General features: G+C 47.5%; 1 protein-coding gene across 1 annotated transcript in view; it reads left to right on the top strand.

Moving 5' to 3' along the window:
- The window catches only part of CDK2 (cyclin dependent kinase 2), a 34,240-nt gene extending 27,163 nt beyond the window's left edge, over positions 1-7,077 (top strand). The window contains exons 6-7 of the mRNA XM_088473083.1: positions 3,776-3,979; positions 6,013-7,077. Of these exons, the coding sequence (XP_088329209.1) occupies positions 3,776-3,979; positions 6,013-6,114 (306 nt within the window). The 3' untranslated portion in view covers positions 6,115-7,077. The remainder of the gene's footprint in view (positions 1-3,775; positions 3,980-6,012) is intronic.
- The last annotated feature ends 11,588 nt before the right edge of the window (positions 7,078-18,665 follow it).

Raw genomic sequence — 18,665 nt, 5'->3', positions numbered from 1 at the left:
TCCATTGGGGGAGACCAAATGAGGATGTGAGGGTAAGGAGTTTGGAAGCAGAGAGTTCAGTGGGGATATCAATTGGAATATTGAAGTCACCTAAGAAAATGGAGGGAAAGTCTGAGGAGAGAAAGTGAGGGAGCCAGGAAGCAAAGGTGTCAAGGAATTTGGAGGGAGGGCCAGGGGACGGTAAATGATAGCTACTCGCAGGTGTACTGGTTGGAAATTACATATAGTATGAACCTCAAATGTAGAGAATGTAAGGGATGGTTCAGGGGGTATAAGTTGGTAGGTGTAACCAGGGGATAGAATGACGCCAACACCACCACCATGGTGACCCCCAGGCCGAGGGCTGTGAGAGAAGGTGAGGACCCCAGAGGAGAGAGCTGCAACAGAAGTGGTGTCAGAAGGTGAAGTCCAGGTTTCAGTAATGGCTAGGAGATGCAAGTTGTTGGAGATGAAAAGGTCATGGGTGGGAACCAGTTTATTACAGACCGATCTGGGATTCCGGAGGGCACTGGATAAAGGGACAGAGTTTGTGGGAGAGATGTGAATGAGATTTTCAGGATTACTGTAACGAGTATGTGAGATTGATTTTGGGGACCGAGATGAATAGAGTGGAGAGATGGTGCCCGCACAAATGCTGGGAAGGGAACCTTTAGGTGGTGAGTAGGGAGGGGGCTTAACGAGATGTGTATGGAGGTGGGATGAGGTGGCATGGAGAGGAGGGTTGGAGGCGGGATTAGCAGTGAGGTAGTAGGACCATGGTGGGGTAGAAGAGAGTGCAAGTTTAGTAGTGGGAGAGGAGAGGGAGGAAGGCAGACAGAGGAGGGGAGTTAAGGGAAGGAGACAAGGGGAAAAGGATAAAGTTGGAAGAAGGGGGCAGAGCAGAGGATTAGGTAGACACTGAGTGAGGGTGGAAGTGGAAGAAAACATGGTTATGGTGTGGCAGAGGTGGTTAGGGGGAGGAAAACTGGAAGAAGGAATAAAGTATAAATGTGAGTGACAGTGCAGGAGATTTGCAGAAAATCATGTGAGAATACAGTGGATAAAAGGTGTCTGCACAATAGCAAAAGTTTATTATTGAGGGGAGTAAAAGTGGAGATTTTTGTAAGGATATTCTTGTGCCTATCCCAAGCATGTCTAAATTAATCTATTACCTTACGCCGGGTACACATTACACAATGTGTGTACCCGGCCGATGCACTGTGCCAGGGCTTGACAAATTTTTCTAAAATTTAGAAGCCAGGATGATCAAGTGTAGGACCCAAACCACCGCCCCCCCAAATTACAGGAGTGAGTAAGGAGCACAGCTCTATGTGTTATGCAAATGTTATACACACTATACTAGTCCACAAAATGGTCATAGTTGAATGGATACAGTAACATGGAGGCCTCCTCACTGCTCTGCACAGCTCCCCTGCTCTACCCTCCAGTAATAACGGACCACATTTCACATAAAACAATGGTGCCAGAAAGTACAACAAAACCCCCCTCCCCTCATAGTCACACCACTATCCCACTGAAGCCGCTCTGCAATCCCTGGCCACGCTACCGGAGAGCTCTATGCAGCCGGAGATAGGAGACAGTAGACAGCTGAAGACGTACAGGAGGATCAACGTAGATTGGGACAGACAGCAGGGATCAGAGCAGGCCAGTATGGAGAGGAGTCGTCAGCGCAGGCCGGGACGGACACAGGCACAGCAGTCACCGTAGGCAACACTCGGCACATACACTCCTGTGCATGAGGTGAACACCGCTATACTAAGGCACAAATCTCCGCCAGAGCTGATGAGGATCTGCTTCCTCCCTCACTGCAAAATCTGGTAGCCAGCCAGCAAAATCTGGTAGCCATGGCGACCTGGTCCCTGGGATTTGTCGAGCCCTGCACTATGCGACGGACCTCATATTGTGCAGTCGTTTGACACCGCACGATCTGGTGAACAACATTCAACAGCCGCATCCAAATGCATGGGGTCGTTCATCAAATTGACAGATTGAGCAGCATGTAGGCTTGATCTGTCGATGCGATGAATAACCCTGCAGGATTGCACATGGTCCGACATAGTGCGTACACACTTGCCGACATATCGTCTGTGTATCCACCTTTACCACCACTGATGCGATGCTATGCTACTTGTCCGATTCCCTTCCTGTGAAATTATTTTTTCTTATATTCCTCTGAACCGCTCTACCTCCAGTTTCAGTGCATGTCCTCATGTACTACTACTTCTCTTCCACCTGTCTAAACATTGCTGCAGACCAAGTACATCTTTTCATGGCAAGTAGCCTCTTTCAGCAGGGTAATGCACCCTGCTACACTCAAGACTGTTTCAAAATGCTTTTAGGAACACGATGAACAGTTCAAGATGCAAATTCACCAGATCTCAATCCAGATCCACAGTGGCTCCACCTCTCAGCTTACAGGAGTTAATGGATCTGCTGGTAACGTCCTGGTGCCACATATCACAGGACAGGTCTTGTAATGTCCACTCCTGCGGGTCAGAGCTTTATTGGCGACATACGGAGGAGCAGCAGCATATTAGGCATGTGGTCATAATGTTTTGGTTCATCAATTTATCTATGGTTTGTCAAGGATACACTATAGTGCATGTGTTGCTAGGTGCTTTACTACAGATTGTCTATGTAGTAGGCAGTGTGATTGGCATGCTGTTGGTTAGCCCATGACTTGACAAAACTCATGCACCAGTTCCCTTAAAAATTGGGCAGCGCGTGAGTCAGGACATTTCTTATCAGAGCACTGCCGTGTCATGCTGCACCCATAGCGGAAAGCTCCGGTGTACATGGCAGAAGATAGCTCTAGAATTACTTCTTGAATCTACCTGCTGTCTGCTAATTGACACCACAGAATGGTGTGATTTACATTTTGGTGTGCCACATTTAAACTTGCTCAAATGGGCTCTGTGATTTTGGGAGGTAAATTAGATATGGCTGCCAGACACAGGTTCACACACCTATTAACACATCATGTGATGGAGGGCGGGGGAGAGGGAGGATGTTACAGTATGGAGAACAGTCACTGGTATTCCAAGGCATCTGCTCTCTACGTCATGTGCCATGTGATTGTTTGCCATGGCAATATATAACATTGTGTAAAATAATGAATCGTAAATGGCAGCCTGAAAAAAAACAAAGCAAGGAAACGCTAAATTTTCAGATTCTTCCTCTTCCCTGCTATAGTAATAGGCACAAAAAGAAAAAGAGGACTATGCGTATGGAGGGTTTAATTATGATCTGGGACAGGCTGGTTGAGCTACAAAAAGGATGAGGATGGTAAGGGAGGCAATGGGATATTAAAGGGTAGCTTTTGTGTGGGCAGTAATTCTGAAACGCAGAAGGGAATTGTGTTATAAGAAAGAATATAGCAATGGATCTGCGCGTGGATTCAGGTGCGAGGTGGAATGAAAGGGGTATAATGTCTCTTATAGAGATTTAGCTGTGTGTAGTGAGGGGCAATGTGTGTGGTCTAATATTTCATTAGTGGATTCATACACAAATGACTTTGAAATGTTTCTAAATGTTTAAATTCTAAAACAAAATAAATCAAAAAATATTGGCCTGGATTAGACTATAGTTTATCGGAACACTTTTTATGCTGATGTGATCTGACAGGTCCGTAACAGGCTGCACATTACTTGTTGTGGAGATGCAGAAGCCACTTAGGAGCCCTGAGAGAATTTGTTGCCTACCAGTAGTTTAATATGCAAGATGGCCGCGTTCCTCCACAATTGTCAGTATGATTTATTTGCCTACCTTGTTGCAGATCACACGAAGAGCCCTGTTCCCAGGAGACTCTGAAATTGACCAGCTTTTCCGTATTTTCCGAACACTTGGAACCCCCGATGAGGTGTCATGGCCAGGGGTTACTTCTATGCCGGACTACAAGTCCACTTTTCCCAAGTGGGCCAGGCAAGACTTCAGCAAGGTGGTACCACCATTGGATGAAGATGGTAGAGATCTTTTGGCAGTAAGTGTCTAAAGTGTAATCATAGCTTCATGTCCTCCTCCCCCTACAAATTCTTTCTTACTTTCATACTTTTGTTACAGTAATAGGGGCATATTTTTCCCCAAAAAACTTGCAAAATGTAAGTATCACCCAAACAATATTTTTAGCAAGAGCTAATAAAGGCAAGAAATAAATTCCTTTTTTTGGGAAGCACTCATTTGTAAGAAATAACAAGAATAAGTATTTTTGAAAAATATAATGTACATTAAAACATACCTCTTCATTATTGTTTCTTTAAAATACTGTGCGTCTGAGCTCTTTAAAGATCATGAGTCACCCAACAACATTAAATAGAGTTTTGATCACTGGAAATATATTCTATTACAATAATTATATAACAGCGAGATATGATTCAAAGTTATATGTATGTATTAGTACAGTGTTCACTCTAGCTCTGACGGCAGGCAGGGTGCCGGAGCTAGAGAGGGCACCTTTGTGCGCCCAGAAAGGGGGCGTGGCCATTGAAAAGGTGGTATGTCTATAAGATGCGTCCCCTTTTCGTCGCGCCCGGCCTCTCTTCTCCGGCGGTGACCGTGTCCCCGCACATTTCTCCACCCGCGGGACACTGCGACCCGCGGGTGAAGACGGCACCCGCAGGCTGCGAGGGCAGGGCTCTTTTTGCCCTCCTTTTGGAGGGCAGGGTGCTTTTTGCCCTCCAAAAGGAGGGCAGAGTGCTGCGCCTCGCTAAAACAGCCAAACGGGAACGCTATTAGTACTTGTAGCAGTGGAGACCAAATCATTCAAATAAACTTCTGTGACTCAAAAATATCTCACGGGTACTAAATAATTACATTAGTGACTCAAAAATATCTCACAGGTACTAAATAATTACATTTCTAGATTACTAGAGTATTAATGAATAAGTCCAATTTCAATAATTTTTCACATCAATAAGTTGTACACCATATCTTTTAAAGAGATCGTAACTTATTAGAGTAATATTTGTGAGCACTTAATTAATAGGTGAGTAGGTAAGTTGTCATTCTTCATAACTCCTTGCCATATCTAAGCATAATATTCTGGTGCAATGATTATAAGTAAACACCATCCCCTATTACATTCACAGATATTTGAGCATAGCCAGAAATTAAAACATAAATGGTAAATATAACAGCATGTAAACCATTGATATAACTGAAGGTTAAGGTATAGATGGTGAGAAGTACAGCACACAGATGCCCTGACACCTTCTACTTTCCAGCCTCATCCAAGAGAGGATGCTGGATGAGAGGGGCCCAGTTGCTGTGCTCATGGAAACAGAAAAGTGCAGGCTATCACTCACATGCTAGGTATTAGGTGGCTTCTGATATCAAAATTAGGGCATTGCAGGAGTCAAATGCGCCATGTGAGCACTGCCTGCACAGAAAGGAAATACCTGGGAGTCCGTGTAGGTTACAATCTCTTAATGCTCTAAGATTGCGTTTCCCCGCATGGAAGGTATACAGAGTGGGGAGAGAAGCAGGACGCGCGTTTCGCCGGGTAAGCTTGTTCACCTGTGATACTAACTCTGTCTTTTGCGACCAGTCAGAGGCTCCCACTGGGCGGCTGCCTGTAGATAGTCTTCTGCCCGGCCCCTCTGCATCTCTGCACCCTCTTCCAGTGTCTGCCATGCTGCCAATCACGGATGATCTGGCAGCACCCTCCAATCGGCGGCTGCAGAGAAGTGCTGCTAGGCTGCCCGAGAATGGCTAATATTTTTTCAAAAACAGTCAAGTGGTTAAAACTATTTGAACACTTCCCTTTTTGCTCCTTAGTACCAACAACTAAACAGACTGTTCTCGAATTTCTCAGAAGAGATTTCTAGAAATGGCAGGATGTGACCATGACACACTTTTCCTGCTCAGCCTCTGCTTGTAATTTAGAAGTATTGGGACCATACATTTGCCAGTTTATAATCCACCTCCATGTAGCAACTCTCTCTATGTATATACATATACACACACAGCTGTATGGTCCACTATTCTCTCTTACTATCACGAACTTCTGTTTTTCAGCAAATGCTCCAGTATGATTCCAACAAGCGGATCTCTGCTAAGACAGCCCTGTCACATGCTTTCTTCCGCGATGTCAGCAGACCAACTCCACATCTCAATTAAAAGGATCTGCTTCAGTGGATTTTATTACTAAGCAAAGAGTGGGCTCGTGCTACAGTTTAAAACAGGACTTTATATTTTTTGAGAATGATACGGTCTGTACAATATCTTGCTATTTATTAGCCCCATATCAATGTGGCCGTCCAAGCAGCATAATTTTAAAAATATATATATATATATATTTTTTTTTTTTTTTACAGAAGACCCTCAAGGTTTTAAACAGTCTTTGATACTTCATCCTTTATTTTACTCTGCATGTTCCATGTTCAAACAATTTTAAAAAAATTTTAAAGTTTATAAAGATTGCTAACCTAAGTTGGAGACTATTGGACTAATGGAGTCATGTGTCTATAAAAGTTTAGCCGTACATTAGTTCTGCACAAAGGCATTTCCTGTTTTGTCTACTTGGGAAAGAACGGTCTTCGCACGTAGCTCTATTCTAGTTCTCAGAATAAGCACTAATCATTTGTGCGCTGGATACAGCCTATGCTACTTTCCACAGTGTAATGTCAGCTGCCCCAGATTTCATGATTTATAGATGAATTGGATTTAACCCATGATGCTTGACGGAGAATCTTTTTATTGATAATCCTAGTTTTCAGCTTCTGGGTCATTATGGTGGGAAGTTGCCAGAAGTACCTTTCTTGCCATACTCACATTTGTGAACTCCTATTGGTGAAAAGCTGGGACCTGCTAGATGAGTTCATGACCTGTCAGTAACTCATTGCTTTCAGTGAGTGTTCTCCAGCACCTCATCAGTTATTAAACAACACGAGAAATACACGTATGGAAGAATTTTACTACTTAAGACGCTGCACACGTTTTAAAGATTTGTTTCAAAGTTAAGTCTGCACCTTGTTTTGCATATTGATGGAAACCTTTTATGTATTGTTTTATTGTAGGCTGTTTGTTTTTAGTATGTATTTTTCTGTGTTAAGTTGGTTGATTAAAATATTTTTAATTTAAGCCTTTTTTAAAAATAATTTATTGGTACAAGTTGCTGACTTAGAAATAAGGTCTGTTATTAAGTGTGCAGCCAATCAGTTAGGGACGTGTGGGTGACTGATCATGTTCTTGAGGATTGGTGTTCAGCCTAAAGCATTGTCAAATGACAGAGTCTTATGTCGAACTACTAAAGTCATCTCTAAGTTTTTTGCTTTGCTTGTTTCCTATCTTTCTATTAATGTTTTGTGCTATGATTCTGTATGGTTGTCAATGTACAGTATTTCTACTTTAATCCTTTACTGTACAGTACAGAATTTTTTTTTATTTGTAGTAATGAATCATTCACATCACTTGCTGTCTTCATTCCCTTCCACACAAATACATGTAAGGGTCCACTTTGTCAGCAGCCAATTAAACTACCAGTATGTTTTTGGATTCTGGGAGAAAACTGGAGCAAACACTTGAGAGATAATGTCCATGGCCTCAGCACTATGAGGCAGCAATACTAACCTGTAACATAACTATCTGGTAAATAAGGAAAGTAGTAATATCACTCGCACAAACTGCTGTGAGACTGTTTGCAAAAATCAATGTAGAGTAGGAAGTGATGACAAATTCTTCAAATGTAGAGTAACGGTATTTAGTGTTGCTTAACCAAGACTCTGTTGGTCATATTTATCTCCTGCTCTTCCCTAGTATCCCCGGTATGAACTGCACAGGGATAGAACAACCTATAGCTAATGAGATCATTGGAATGCTCACAGCAGCACATAGAACATGAATGTGTTTGAGGATGAGCAGTGTCCAGATGTGAGGGGAATAGACCTAATCAGGAAGCCACCAACTGAGATAAGTAGTGTAAAGAGCAGGACATTACGTAGATGAAAGTGACTGAGAAGTCATGCAGATGATTGATGTTCAACGCACCTTTGTGTAAAGCCAGGTTTATACATACATCTTGTTTGATCATACAGCTGTTTGTACTAGACTTTTATAGTTTAATACGAGGTTAGAAAATCGCCAAGCTCCTCCTTTACCAGTTTTGTTAGGGGGTATTTTAGTTTTTCCTTTGTTTGTCTATTTGCGCTTCATTTACCTTTTGTTGCCTGGATTTTAATCTCCTATGTCTGAAGCAAATATTCTATTTTTATAATTTACTTGAAAGGTTATAATCATTAGAATAATTTCATTTAATAAAACATTGCACACCAGATGTACTAAAGTAAGTGTATTTATATAAACAATTGATGCTCCAAGTTCACATACAGTAGTACAGTAGATCATAAAAACAGTATTAGTCAAATACAATGTAAGATATACAGAGAGAGAGAAAGTTAGTATGGGGGTGTGGGAAGTTTGGGGGATGGGATGCCACATGTTCTTTGTTTCCAAGTCTCATGGTTCAAAGATAAACTCATTTGAATGTGAGGAAACGCCCATGATGCTATAGCCTCTGTAAGTCACCCTACAACATGGATATCCATCAATGATCATAACTATAATAACATACTACATTATACCAACGTAATGCAACCAGTAATTCTTGGGGGAAGGATAGCATGGATTCCTGTGTTTAGGCCACATGGTGACGGCCATCTTAACAAACTACAGACTTCATTCCAATGAATTCATCTCATAACAAACATATTTGAATCAAGCACATGGTTCAAGTCTTAAGGTATAACTGCCAACATGGATTCCTTTGTTTAAGCCACATGGTGGCGGCCATATTAACAAACTGCCGACGCCATTCCAAATTCATCTCTCACGATAACAAACCTATTTGAACGATACAATCGCATCTATCCCTAGTATCACATTATACACAACCCTTATTGAGTCAAGCACATGGTTCAGGGCCTAAGGGGGTATCCATCAAACAGTGTACAGTACTTATGAGCCTATTACAATATCTAATTATTACAGCATCTACTGCAGCCAACACCAATCACAACAGACTTACACATATAGACGAGCACATTATTACACAAACCAAAGCTTCACAACCTTGTGCTATGTGATCTACCACAAACACATTCAAGTAGCTATGAGTTTCAACTACATTTTCCCTGTAAGCCATGTGTGGGTTGAGAGAGAAAAGTACTTATCCATTGGGGAGGAAAAAAGCCAGCTTTCCCATTGAGGAGTATTACAATCCCATTCTTCTGGTATGGCTGTAGCAGTGTGAACTCATGGCCACATATGTTGAGATGTTACTCTTTTGCCTTATGCAGAATGTGGTCTTTGTGCGTGGACTGGCTATATGTCTTCAAATGCTAATCAACCAAGTAAGCTAGTGTCTGGGCTATGATAAAGTAAAGGAGTATATATGTGTGTGTATGTATGTATATATATGTGTGTGTGTGTTTATATATATATATATATATATATATATATATATACACACACACACACATAGACACATATATATATATATATATATATATATATATATTTCTACTTCAGGTTCCATAGGGGGTCCACAGGGTTGACCTTGGGGTATAGCTGGATCTGGATCCACGGGCACCACGCAGTTAAAGCTTTGCTGCTCCCAGGATGCACTTGGGTCCGTCCTCCTCTATACCCCGGCCACAGGCACCTCCGTTTTAGTTGGTGCCCGGCCGGAGTCGGGTCACCCTGTCGCAGTGGGGCTGCAGGAGCAGCCCCATAGCTTTATTTTTAAAGAGAAATTTTTTATTTTTTTCTACTTTTTTTACACTTTTAGAGCGTCAGCATCAGACTGTCCTTTAGGACGTCCACGCTGCCGCTCCTTCTCCCTGCTGGCGCCGCGACGCCAGTACAGCTCTGGGGATCGCGGTGGGACCCCAGAGCCTGTACTAGCCGGGCTCTGGGGACTCCCTTGACTGCTGTCGGACGCGACGGGGATCAGGTAAGCCGCGGGTTGCCGCGTGCGGCGGCCCGCGGATACTATTTATGCAGTCACAAGCCTCCGGTCTCTGGGGACAGACCGGAGGCGCTAGCGGCGGCGGCGGGCTCCCCCTCTATTGAGGAATACCCCGCGTGTCCGCTAGACCACCAGGGTAACGGGCTGGTAGCGGGACCGGCAACCCGGGGGTTAATTACTAGCCAGGGGAGGCAGCCTTCCCTGTCTAGCGGCTCCTCCCCTCAGCTCAGCGCGCCTTTCAACTAGCAGTCTGGCGTCGCTGAGCTGCTCTTACCTTACGACCACTCCTCCTCTGAGGTCTCCGGTGGCCATCTTTACTGGCAGGCATCGCAGACTCCCAGGCGGTATCAAGTGGACCGGTCCCCCTGTGTACCTCTCCCCTGCTAAAGGACAGTGTACACAGCGCTATAGCCCTCCCAGACACTGAATCTGGGCGGTTGATTGTAGCGGAAGGTGCAGTGAGTACTAACTTTTCTGCATTGTATGTGACTATTGCTAGTGCTGCCTGTCTGTGACTTATTCTCCTAGCTGTCAGCTTATCACTATCCCTTTCCTTCTCCTACGGCCCGGCAGGTGTGTGGGGGAAGGGCGTTTTTCTGAGACCCTCACTTATATAAAACACGTATTTGTGGGGTCAGTCACATACTGTTGTGTGCTACACAGTACCATATCTGGGCTGTTGTGTCGCAAACTGGTGAGTGCGCGGGTGTTAAAACCGTAATTCCTCTGGTGATACGTATTTCTTGTGATTTACGGTATCATGTCTGATGAGGAGACTGAGCGCTCTGTGGCTCCTGTGCTATTTTCCTGCAGACGCTGTGCTGCTGGAGTTGATGGGGAGGACTTATCTCAGGATGGTCTGTGCGGGCGGTGCCAGCTGGTACCGGGCCCCTCCAACCCCCCTGTATCACAGGACCCTCCTTGGGCGATGTTTTCACAGGTGCTGGCGTCTATTGCGGACCGGTTATCGGTCCCTTCTAGGGCGTTGCCGCAGCCCACCATCCCCCATTCCCCGGGTGTTCCACAAATGTTGCGGTCTCCCCCCGGGGCCCAGACTGTGGGTCCTTACTCAGGACTGCCTGTGTATGTGCAGTCTTCCCCAGTGACGCGTCAGTCTGTAGTGCCTTTGCAGAGTTTTGCTCCGACGGCTCCTCCGCCTTGGGTGGATGTTCTCTCCAGCTCCGTACAGAGTCTGGCGGCTTCATCCTCGGCGTTTCAGTCCATGTTGCAAGGTGATGTGCCACCAAGGGCGTCTAAACGTCCGGTTGTGAGTTCACTAGCTGCGCAGTTGTCGGACTCGGAAGTGTCCTCAGATGATGGAGAAATCCATGAGGACTCTGATGCCATGGGGCAGGAGGTGGAAGCTAAGTCCTCCATTAATGTTCCAGCCTTAGTTAGGGCGGTGCGGGCTATCCTACATGTTGAGGATGATGCGCCGGCTCCTAGGTCGAAGTTTCCTAATTTTAAAAAGGCCAAGGTGACTTCAACTGTGTTCCCCCTGTCTGATCAATTATCGGATCATATGGCGGTGGCCTGGCAAAGAGGTTCCATCCACAGAAGAGGTTGGCGGCGAACTATCCTTTTCCTGAAGCTCATTGCAGGAAATGGGAGACTCCGCCGGCGGTGGATTCCCACGTTACCCGCTTGATCAAAAGCGCGACGCTGCCATTGCCGTCTATCTCCTCTTTGAAGGATCCCACGGACAGGAAGGTGGAGACTTGTTTAAAGTCCATTTATTCTCTTTCCGGGGCGGTGGCTCGCCCGTCCATGGCTATCTCCTGGGTGGCTAAAGCCATTGAGGCATGGGCCAATGCCTTGGAGGATACCTTTCCTGATGAGGCTCCGGATATCCAGAGAGCGTTAGTGGGACAGATGCGGGATGCAGCTTCCTGTATTGGGGAAGCGTCTTTGGATGCCAGCCTGCTCACTTCTAGGGTGTCGGCTGCAGCGGTGTCTGCTCGGCGCTCCCTGTGGCTGAGGTCCTGGAGGGCTGATGCAGATTCAAAAAAGGGTCTGGAGGCCTTGCCTTTTAATGGTGATTTACTATTTGGTCCGGATTTGGACAAAATAGTGGATACTTTGGCTAAGTCCAAGTCGGCTTTCCTCCCTTCGGCCTCTGCGCCGGCTAAAGTGAGGAGCTCTGCCTTTCGGTCCTTTCGGGTTCAGGGTAAGGCCAAGGGCCAGTCCTTCCCGAGACATTCGGCGACCAAGGCCGCGCCCAAGCCCGAGAAGCAAGCATGGAGTGCTCGGTGCCCTTCTTCCAAGCAGGAGGATAAGCCTGCTGCCTGATGGGACGGGCCTCTATCTGGGGGACCCCAGAGTGGGAGGCCGACTTCTCCAATTCGCCCAGTGTTGGCACAATACCACCACGGATGCCTGGGTTTGAGAAGTAGTCTCTCAGGGGTACGCCCTGTCTTTTCGGTTCAGGCTGCCCCACCAGTTTTTCTGTACGAGTCCTTCTCTGGACAAGACCAAAGCTGGTCAGATTCAGGTAGCTATAGAATCCTTGCTACAAGCAGGGGTCATTGTTCCCGTTCCGCAGTCTCAGCGCGGGACGGGGTACTATTCTACTCTGTTTCTGGTACAGAAACCCAATGGTTCTCATCGCCCTATCCTGAATTTGAAGTCTCTGAACAGATTCCTCAGAGTTCCCAGGTTCAGGATGGAAACGTTACGTTCCATCATTCTGGCGATGGAACCCGGGGATTATATGGTCTCCCTCGATATCCAAGACTCCTATCTCCATGTGCCCATAGCACCGGCACATCAGCGGTATCTGAGGTTTGCTATCCTGAACCATCACTACCAATTTCGGGCGTTGCCTTTCGGCCTTTCCACGGCTCCGAGGGTGTTCACCAAGGTGATGGTAGTTATGGCTGCCCACCTTCGGGGTCAGGGTCTACGTCTGTTGCCGTACCTGGACGATCTTCTGCTGCTGGCGAGCTCCCCGGAGGTGCTTCTTCGACATCTCCACCTGACCATTGCTTGTCTTCAAGCACACGGGTGGTTGATAAATTGGAAGAAGTCCTCCCTGATTCCATCACAGCGGATGGTTCATTTGGGAGCCCTGCTGGATTCTCGTCAGCAACGGATTTTCCTGACTCCGGAGAAGGTCTCCTCCCTGCAGCTGCGGATACACAGTTGCCTGAGCAGTTGCCGCCTGTCGGTCCATTCAGCTATGAGAGTTCTGGGGTCCATGGTGTCGACATTCGACATGGTGGAATTTGCCCAGTTCCATTTCCGGCCCCTGCAGGGGCTGATTCTATCGGAATGGAACGGGTTACCTCACCCGGATCCGCTCTCAGATGCTGGTGTTGTCCCTGGAGGTTCGGCAGTCTTTGGCTTGGTGGCTTCAGACAGCGCATCTGGTCGAGGGGCGCCCCTTTTGGATCCCGGACTGGGTCCTGCTCACGACGGATGCCAGTCTCCGGGGTTGGGGGGCAGTGACCGGCTCATTATCGCTTCAGGGTCGTTGGTCCGCGGAAGAAGCACTTCTCCCCATCAACATCCTGGAACTGCAGGCTGTGTACAGGGCCCTGCAGTCGTCCGGCCCCACTCTTCACGGAAGGGCGGTTCAGGTGCAGTCCGACAACGCCACCACGGTGGCGTACATCAACCACCAAGGGGGAACTCGCAGTCGGGCAGCAATGTCGGAGGTGTCTCGCATTCTTGCTTGGGCGGAGTGTCACGTTCCAGCGATCTCGGCAGTCTTCATTCCCGGAGTCCTCAATTGGGAGGCGGACTTCCTCAGCCGTCACGACGTGCATCCCGGGGAATGGTCGCTTCACCCAGCGGTGTTTCAGCTACTCGGAGCTGGACTTGATGGCCTCCCGTCACAATCACAAGTTGCCCGTTTACGGGTCAAGGACAAGAGACGCAGGCGCCTGTCTGGTAGACGCTCTGACGGTGAAATGGACGTTTCACCTGGCGTATCTGTTTCCTCCGATATCCCTGCTTCCTCGGGTTCTGCGGAAATTCAAGCAGGACGGCGGCACGCTCGTGCTGGTGGCTCCGGCGTGGCCCAGACGTCCTTGGTACTCCGATCTGAGGTGCCTCTCCATCGACGCTCCGTACCTTCTTCCTCAGTGTCGGGACCTGTTGTCTCAAGGGCCCTGCCTTTACCCGGATCTGGGTCGGCTGTCTTTGACGGCGTGGCTCTTGAGACAGCCGTCTTGAGGTCTAGGGGTTTCTCCAGTTCGGTCATTGGTACCATGCTTAGGGCACGCAAGCCTGCTTCCATGCGGATTTACCACAGGGTGTGGCGCACTTATTTTCAGTGGTGTGAATCCAGAAACTATGATCCGCAGGTGTTCCGGGTTTCCAGAATCTTGGAATTTCTTCAATCGGGTTTGGACCTCGGCTTACGCCTGGCCTCTCTGAAGGTTCATGTGTCTGCTTTGTCCGTGTGGTTTCAGCGACGGATTGCTACACTGCTAGACGTTCACACCTTTTTCCACAGTGTTCTCAGGATCCAGCCTCCCTTCGTGCCTCCGGTGGCTCCGTGGGACTTGGCGGTGGTACTGCGGGTCTTGCAGGGTCCTCCTTTTGAGCCGCTTGAGTCGGTGGAGCTCAAGTGGCTGACGTTTAAGACCATTTTTCTCCTGGCAATTGCTTCTGCCAGGAGGGTTTCAGAATTGGGGGCGCTTTCCTGTCGCCCCCCTTTCCTGATTTTTCACCAGGACAGGGCGGTGCTCCGCACTCGTTCTGAGTTTTTGCCCAAAGTGGTCTCAAAGTTCCACATTAATCAGGAACTTGTTGTGCCAGTTTTTCAGTCACCTGATCTTTCAGCTGGTGAGGCTTCCTTAGATGTAGTCCGGGCACTTAGAATCTACGTGGACCGGACAGCTTCGGTTAGGAAGTCGGATTCTTTGTTTGTCCTCTTCGGTTTTCACAAGAGGGGTTGGCCTGCCAACAAGCAAACGTTAGCCCGTTGGCTTCGTTCAGTTATTTGTGAGGCTTATGCACAGGAGGGTTTACCTGTGCCAGCCTCTGTTAAGGCTCATTCCACTCGTTCTGTGGGTCCCTCTTGGGCTGCTAGACGTGGCGCCTCCGCTGTTCAGCTGTGTAAGGCGGCTACTTGGTCTTCAATTCAGACGTTTTTGAGGTTTTATGCGTTTGACACCTTCGCCTCTCAGGATGCATCCTTTGGGCGCCGGGTACTCCTTTCAGCACAGGAGCGTCCCCGCCCTTAGTTGAACTGCTTTGGGACATCCCCAAGGTCAACCCTGTGGACCCTGAAGTAGAAAACAAGAGATATGGTAAGAACTTACCTTTGTTATCTCTGTTTCTACGAAGTCCATAGGGTCCACAGGGCGCCCGCCCTGACGCACCTGGCTTCAAATGGGCTGTGTGGCTGGTCACCGGTTTTCTGTCTCCCATTTCTGTGAGTATGGTTTCTTGTGTGTTCCAGTCTTCCTTCTCTCTGTTTAGTCTCCTCCTCCGGCCTTAGCTGCTTACCAACTGAGGTGCCTGTGGCCGGGGGCGGGGTATAGAGGAGGACGGACCCAAGTGCATCCTGGGAGCAGCAAAGCTTTAACTGCGTGGTGCCCGTGGATCCAGATCCAGCTATACCCCAAGGTCAACCCTGTGGACCCTATGGACTTCGTAGAAACAGATAACAAAGGTAAGTTCTTACCATATCTCTTTATATGTATGTATGTGTATATATATGTGTGTGTATATATATATATATATATATATATATATATATATATATATATTTGATTATATACTAACAAGTTTGATTTAAAGATGCACTTGCATCATAATTATCACAGCATTAAATTTGTTTGCCAATATTTGCTGGCCTTTTTACTATGGTACTATACTGGAATCCTAACAAAGCTTGAGAGGACTAGATTGAGGCAATGGTCATTCACACCAAATCTCCCATGGCACAGAGACTAACTAGGCACCCTAGTTGTTTGAGAGGGAATGTAAAACTGTTAGTAGAAACAACCTTGGCTTGTCTTGAGGTCAGTGAGGGAGCATGAATGATAATAGGTCAGAGTAATGCCTAAACTGAATACTATGAAAAGGCTGGAGGCAGTATCCAGGATGACTGAATAGTGCAGTACTCCCTGAGGTGTGAGGCCTGTTACACACTGCCTTTTGGATTGAGTTCTTACATGGTGAGATGTGAGCTGGCTGTGCTGTGATAACTACCGGAAGTTTGAATTACATTCTGAAGAATAGCTTTGGGACTGGATTTCAGCAACGCATGACTGTGCATTAGCTCAGGTAACCGGACACTGTTCATTGCTCACAATAAATGGTGGTTTGTACCGTTTTGGAAGGTTTTATGTAATGAAGAATAAACAAATTTTCTTCTATTTGTGATCATGAAAATGGGACAAAAGCAGCCAACCTATTAATACTGCAGTTTGGACAGTGGCTAGGAAGTTTGAATAGATTTGTTATAATATACGTCAGAAATACCAATTTTTGACTCCCGGGTTACACAGTGTGTCTCTCACACATTGAAATCTCTGGTTTTTAATTGTGCTGCTCAATCACTGATACATCGTAATGACTGTAGACTCTGAGCTAGTGTTTTATAGGGAATGTGGTCAGAATACCGGTGCCGACATCCCTAGGTTTAGGGGTTAGTAGGCACCAGGGGGAGAGTTGGAGTTAGGCACTAGGGGGGAAAGGTTAGGGGAAGAGTTAGTATACCTACCAACAGGTGTTGGTATCCTAACCCTGTCGGGTTTTTGACCATTGGGATCCCATACCGAACCCGTTTATAGACTCAGCAATAGCTTGTTCTGAGTCTCCATTCTTTCTACTTCAAGGTCCATAGGGCTCCACAGGGTTGACCTTGGAGTATAGCTGGATCTGGATCCACGGGCACCACACAGTTAAAGCTTTTGCTGCTCCCAGGATGCACTGGGTCCATCCTCCTCTATACCCCGCCCCCGAGCCAAAGGCACCTCAGTTTTAGTTTGTGCCTGGCCAGAGTCGGGTCACCCTTAGCGCAGGGGGGGCTGCTTTTAATTTATTTTTTATTACTCTTCACAGTGGCAGCATCAGACTGCCCATTGGACGTCCAAGCTGCCGCTCCTACACCCTGCCGGCGCTGCAACGCCAATACAGATCTGGGGATCGCAGCGGGACACCAGAGTCTGTACTAGCCGGACTCTGGAGGAATCCCTAGGCTGCTGCCATATCGCTGGGGAACAGGTAAGTTGCGGCCCGCGTGTGCTTGCAGCCTTCTGCCTCCAGTCTCTGGGGACAGACCGGAGGCGCTAACAGTGGCGGTGGGCCCCCCCTCTCCGGAGGAATACCCCGCGGGTCCACTAGACCACCAGGGATACAGAGCGGGAGATTCCCTCAGCTCAGCGTGCCTTTCCACACGGGTCTGGCGACGCTGAGCTGCATTCCTCCTGCGGCCCCTCCTCTGAGGTCTCCTCTAACCCCCCAAATTCGGGACAGGATCCTCCTTGGGCGGTGTATTCTCAGGTGCTGGCTTCCATCGTGTACCATCTGCTCTCCCCCATAGGGGGTTACCCCAAACAGCCATCCCCCCCTTCTCAGGGTATACCACAATTATTGCAGTCTCCCCCTGGGCCTCAGACTGTTAATCCATGGGTGGATATGTTCTCCAGTTCAGTCCAGAGTTTGGCGGCCTCATCTTCAGCCTTTCAAACTATGTTATGGAGTGACAAGCCTCAGAAGGCGTCTAAACGCCCTGTTATGTCATCCCAGTCTGCGCAGCTATCAGACTCAGATGCGTCTTCGGATGAGGGGGAATTGCCTGAGGACTCTGACTCGGATTCCCCTGTCCGGGAAGTGGAAACGAAATCTTCCATTAATGTGCCGGCATTGGTGAGGGCGGTGTGGTCCATTCTTGATATAGAGGATGACACATCGGCCCCTAAGTCCAAGTATCCAAATTTTAAGCAGGCAAAAGTGACTTTGGCTGTATTTCCCTCTATCTGACCAGCTGACTGATCATATGGCGGAGGCCTAGCAGTCGCCTAGTAAGAGGTTCCAGCCACAGAAACGTTTAGCATCTAGTTATCCGTTTCCTGCAAGTCATTGCAAAAAGTGTTCGTTTAATCAAGAGTGCTACCTTGCCTATACCTTCCATTTCATCCCTAAAGGATCCCACAGACAGGAAGGTGGAGACTTGTTTAAAATCAATTTATTCTCAGGGGCGGTGGCCTGTCCGTCCATGGCTATCTCTTGGGTGGTTAAAGCCATTGAGAGCTGGGCCAATGTACTGGAAGATACTTTTCCTGAGGAAGCTCCGGAGATTCAGAGCGCTCCTATATTGGAGACACGTCTTTGGATGCCAGTCTTCTGACTTCCAGAGTTTCGGCGGCAGCGGTCTCTGCTCGCCGGTCTTTGTGGCTCTGGAGAGCGGATTCCAAGAAGGGCCTGGAGGCCTTACCCTTTAATGGGGAGATTTTGTTCGGCCCTGACCTGGACAAAATTGTTGATACCCTGGCAAAGTCTAAGTCTGCGTTTCTGCCATCAGCAGCTGCACCTTCTAAGGCTAGGACCTCTGCCTTTCGTACTCTATGGAAGGCCAAGGGTCAGTCCTTTCCGAGGCAGTCGTCAACCCAGGCTGCGCCTAAACCAAAGAAGCAAGCCTGGAGCACTAGACGCCCTGTTTCCAAGCCAGAGGATAAGCCTTCAGCCTGATGGGACGGCCCTCTCTCTGGGGGATCCCAAAGTGGGAGGCTGACTTCTTCAATTC

The sequence above is a fragment of the Taudactylus pleione genome, unplaced genomic scaffold (assembly GCF_031769625.1).
Source record: "Taudactylus pleione unplaced genomic scaffold, aTauple2 ptg000130l, whole genome shotgun sequence".
Classification (NCBI taxonomy): Eukaryota; Metazoa; Chordata; class Amphibia; order Anura; family Myobatrachidae; genus Taudactylus; species Taudactylus pleione.
Note: the sequence above shows the minus strand (reverse complement) of the source record. Positions and strands in the feature narration are given on the sequence as shown.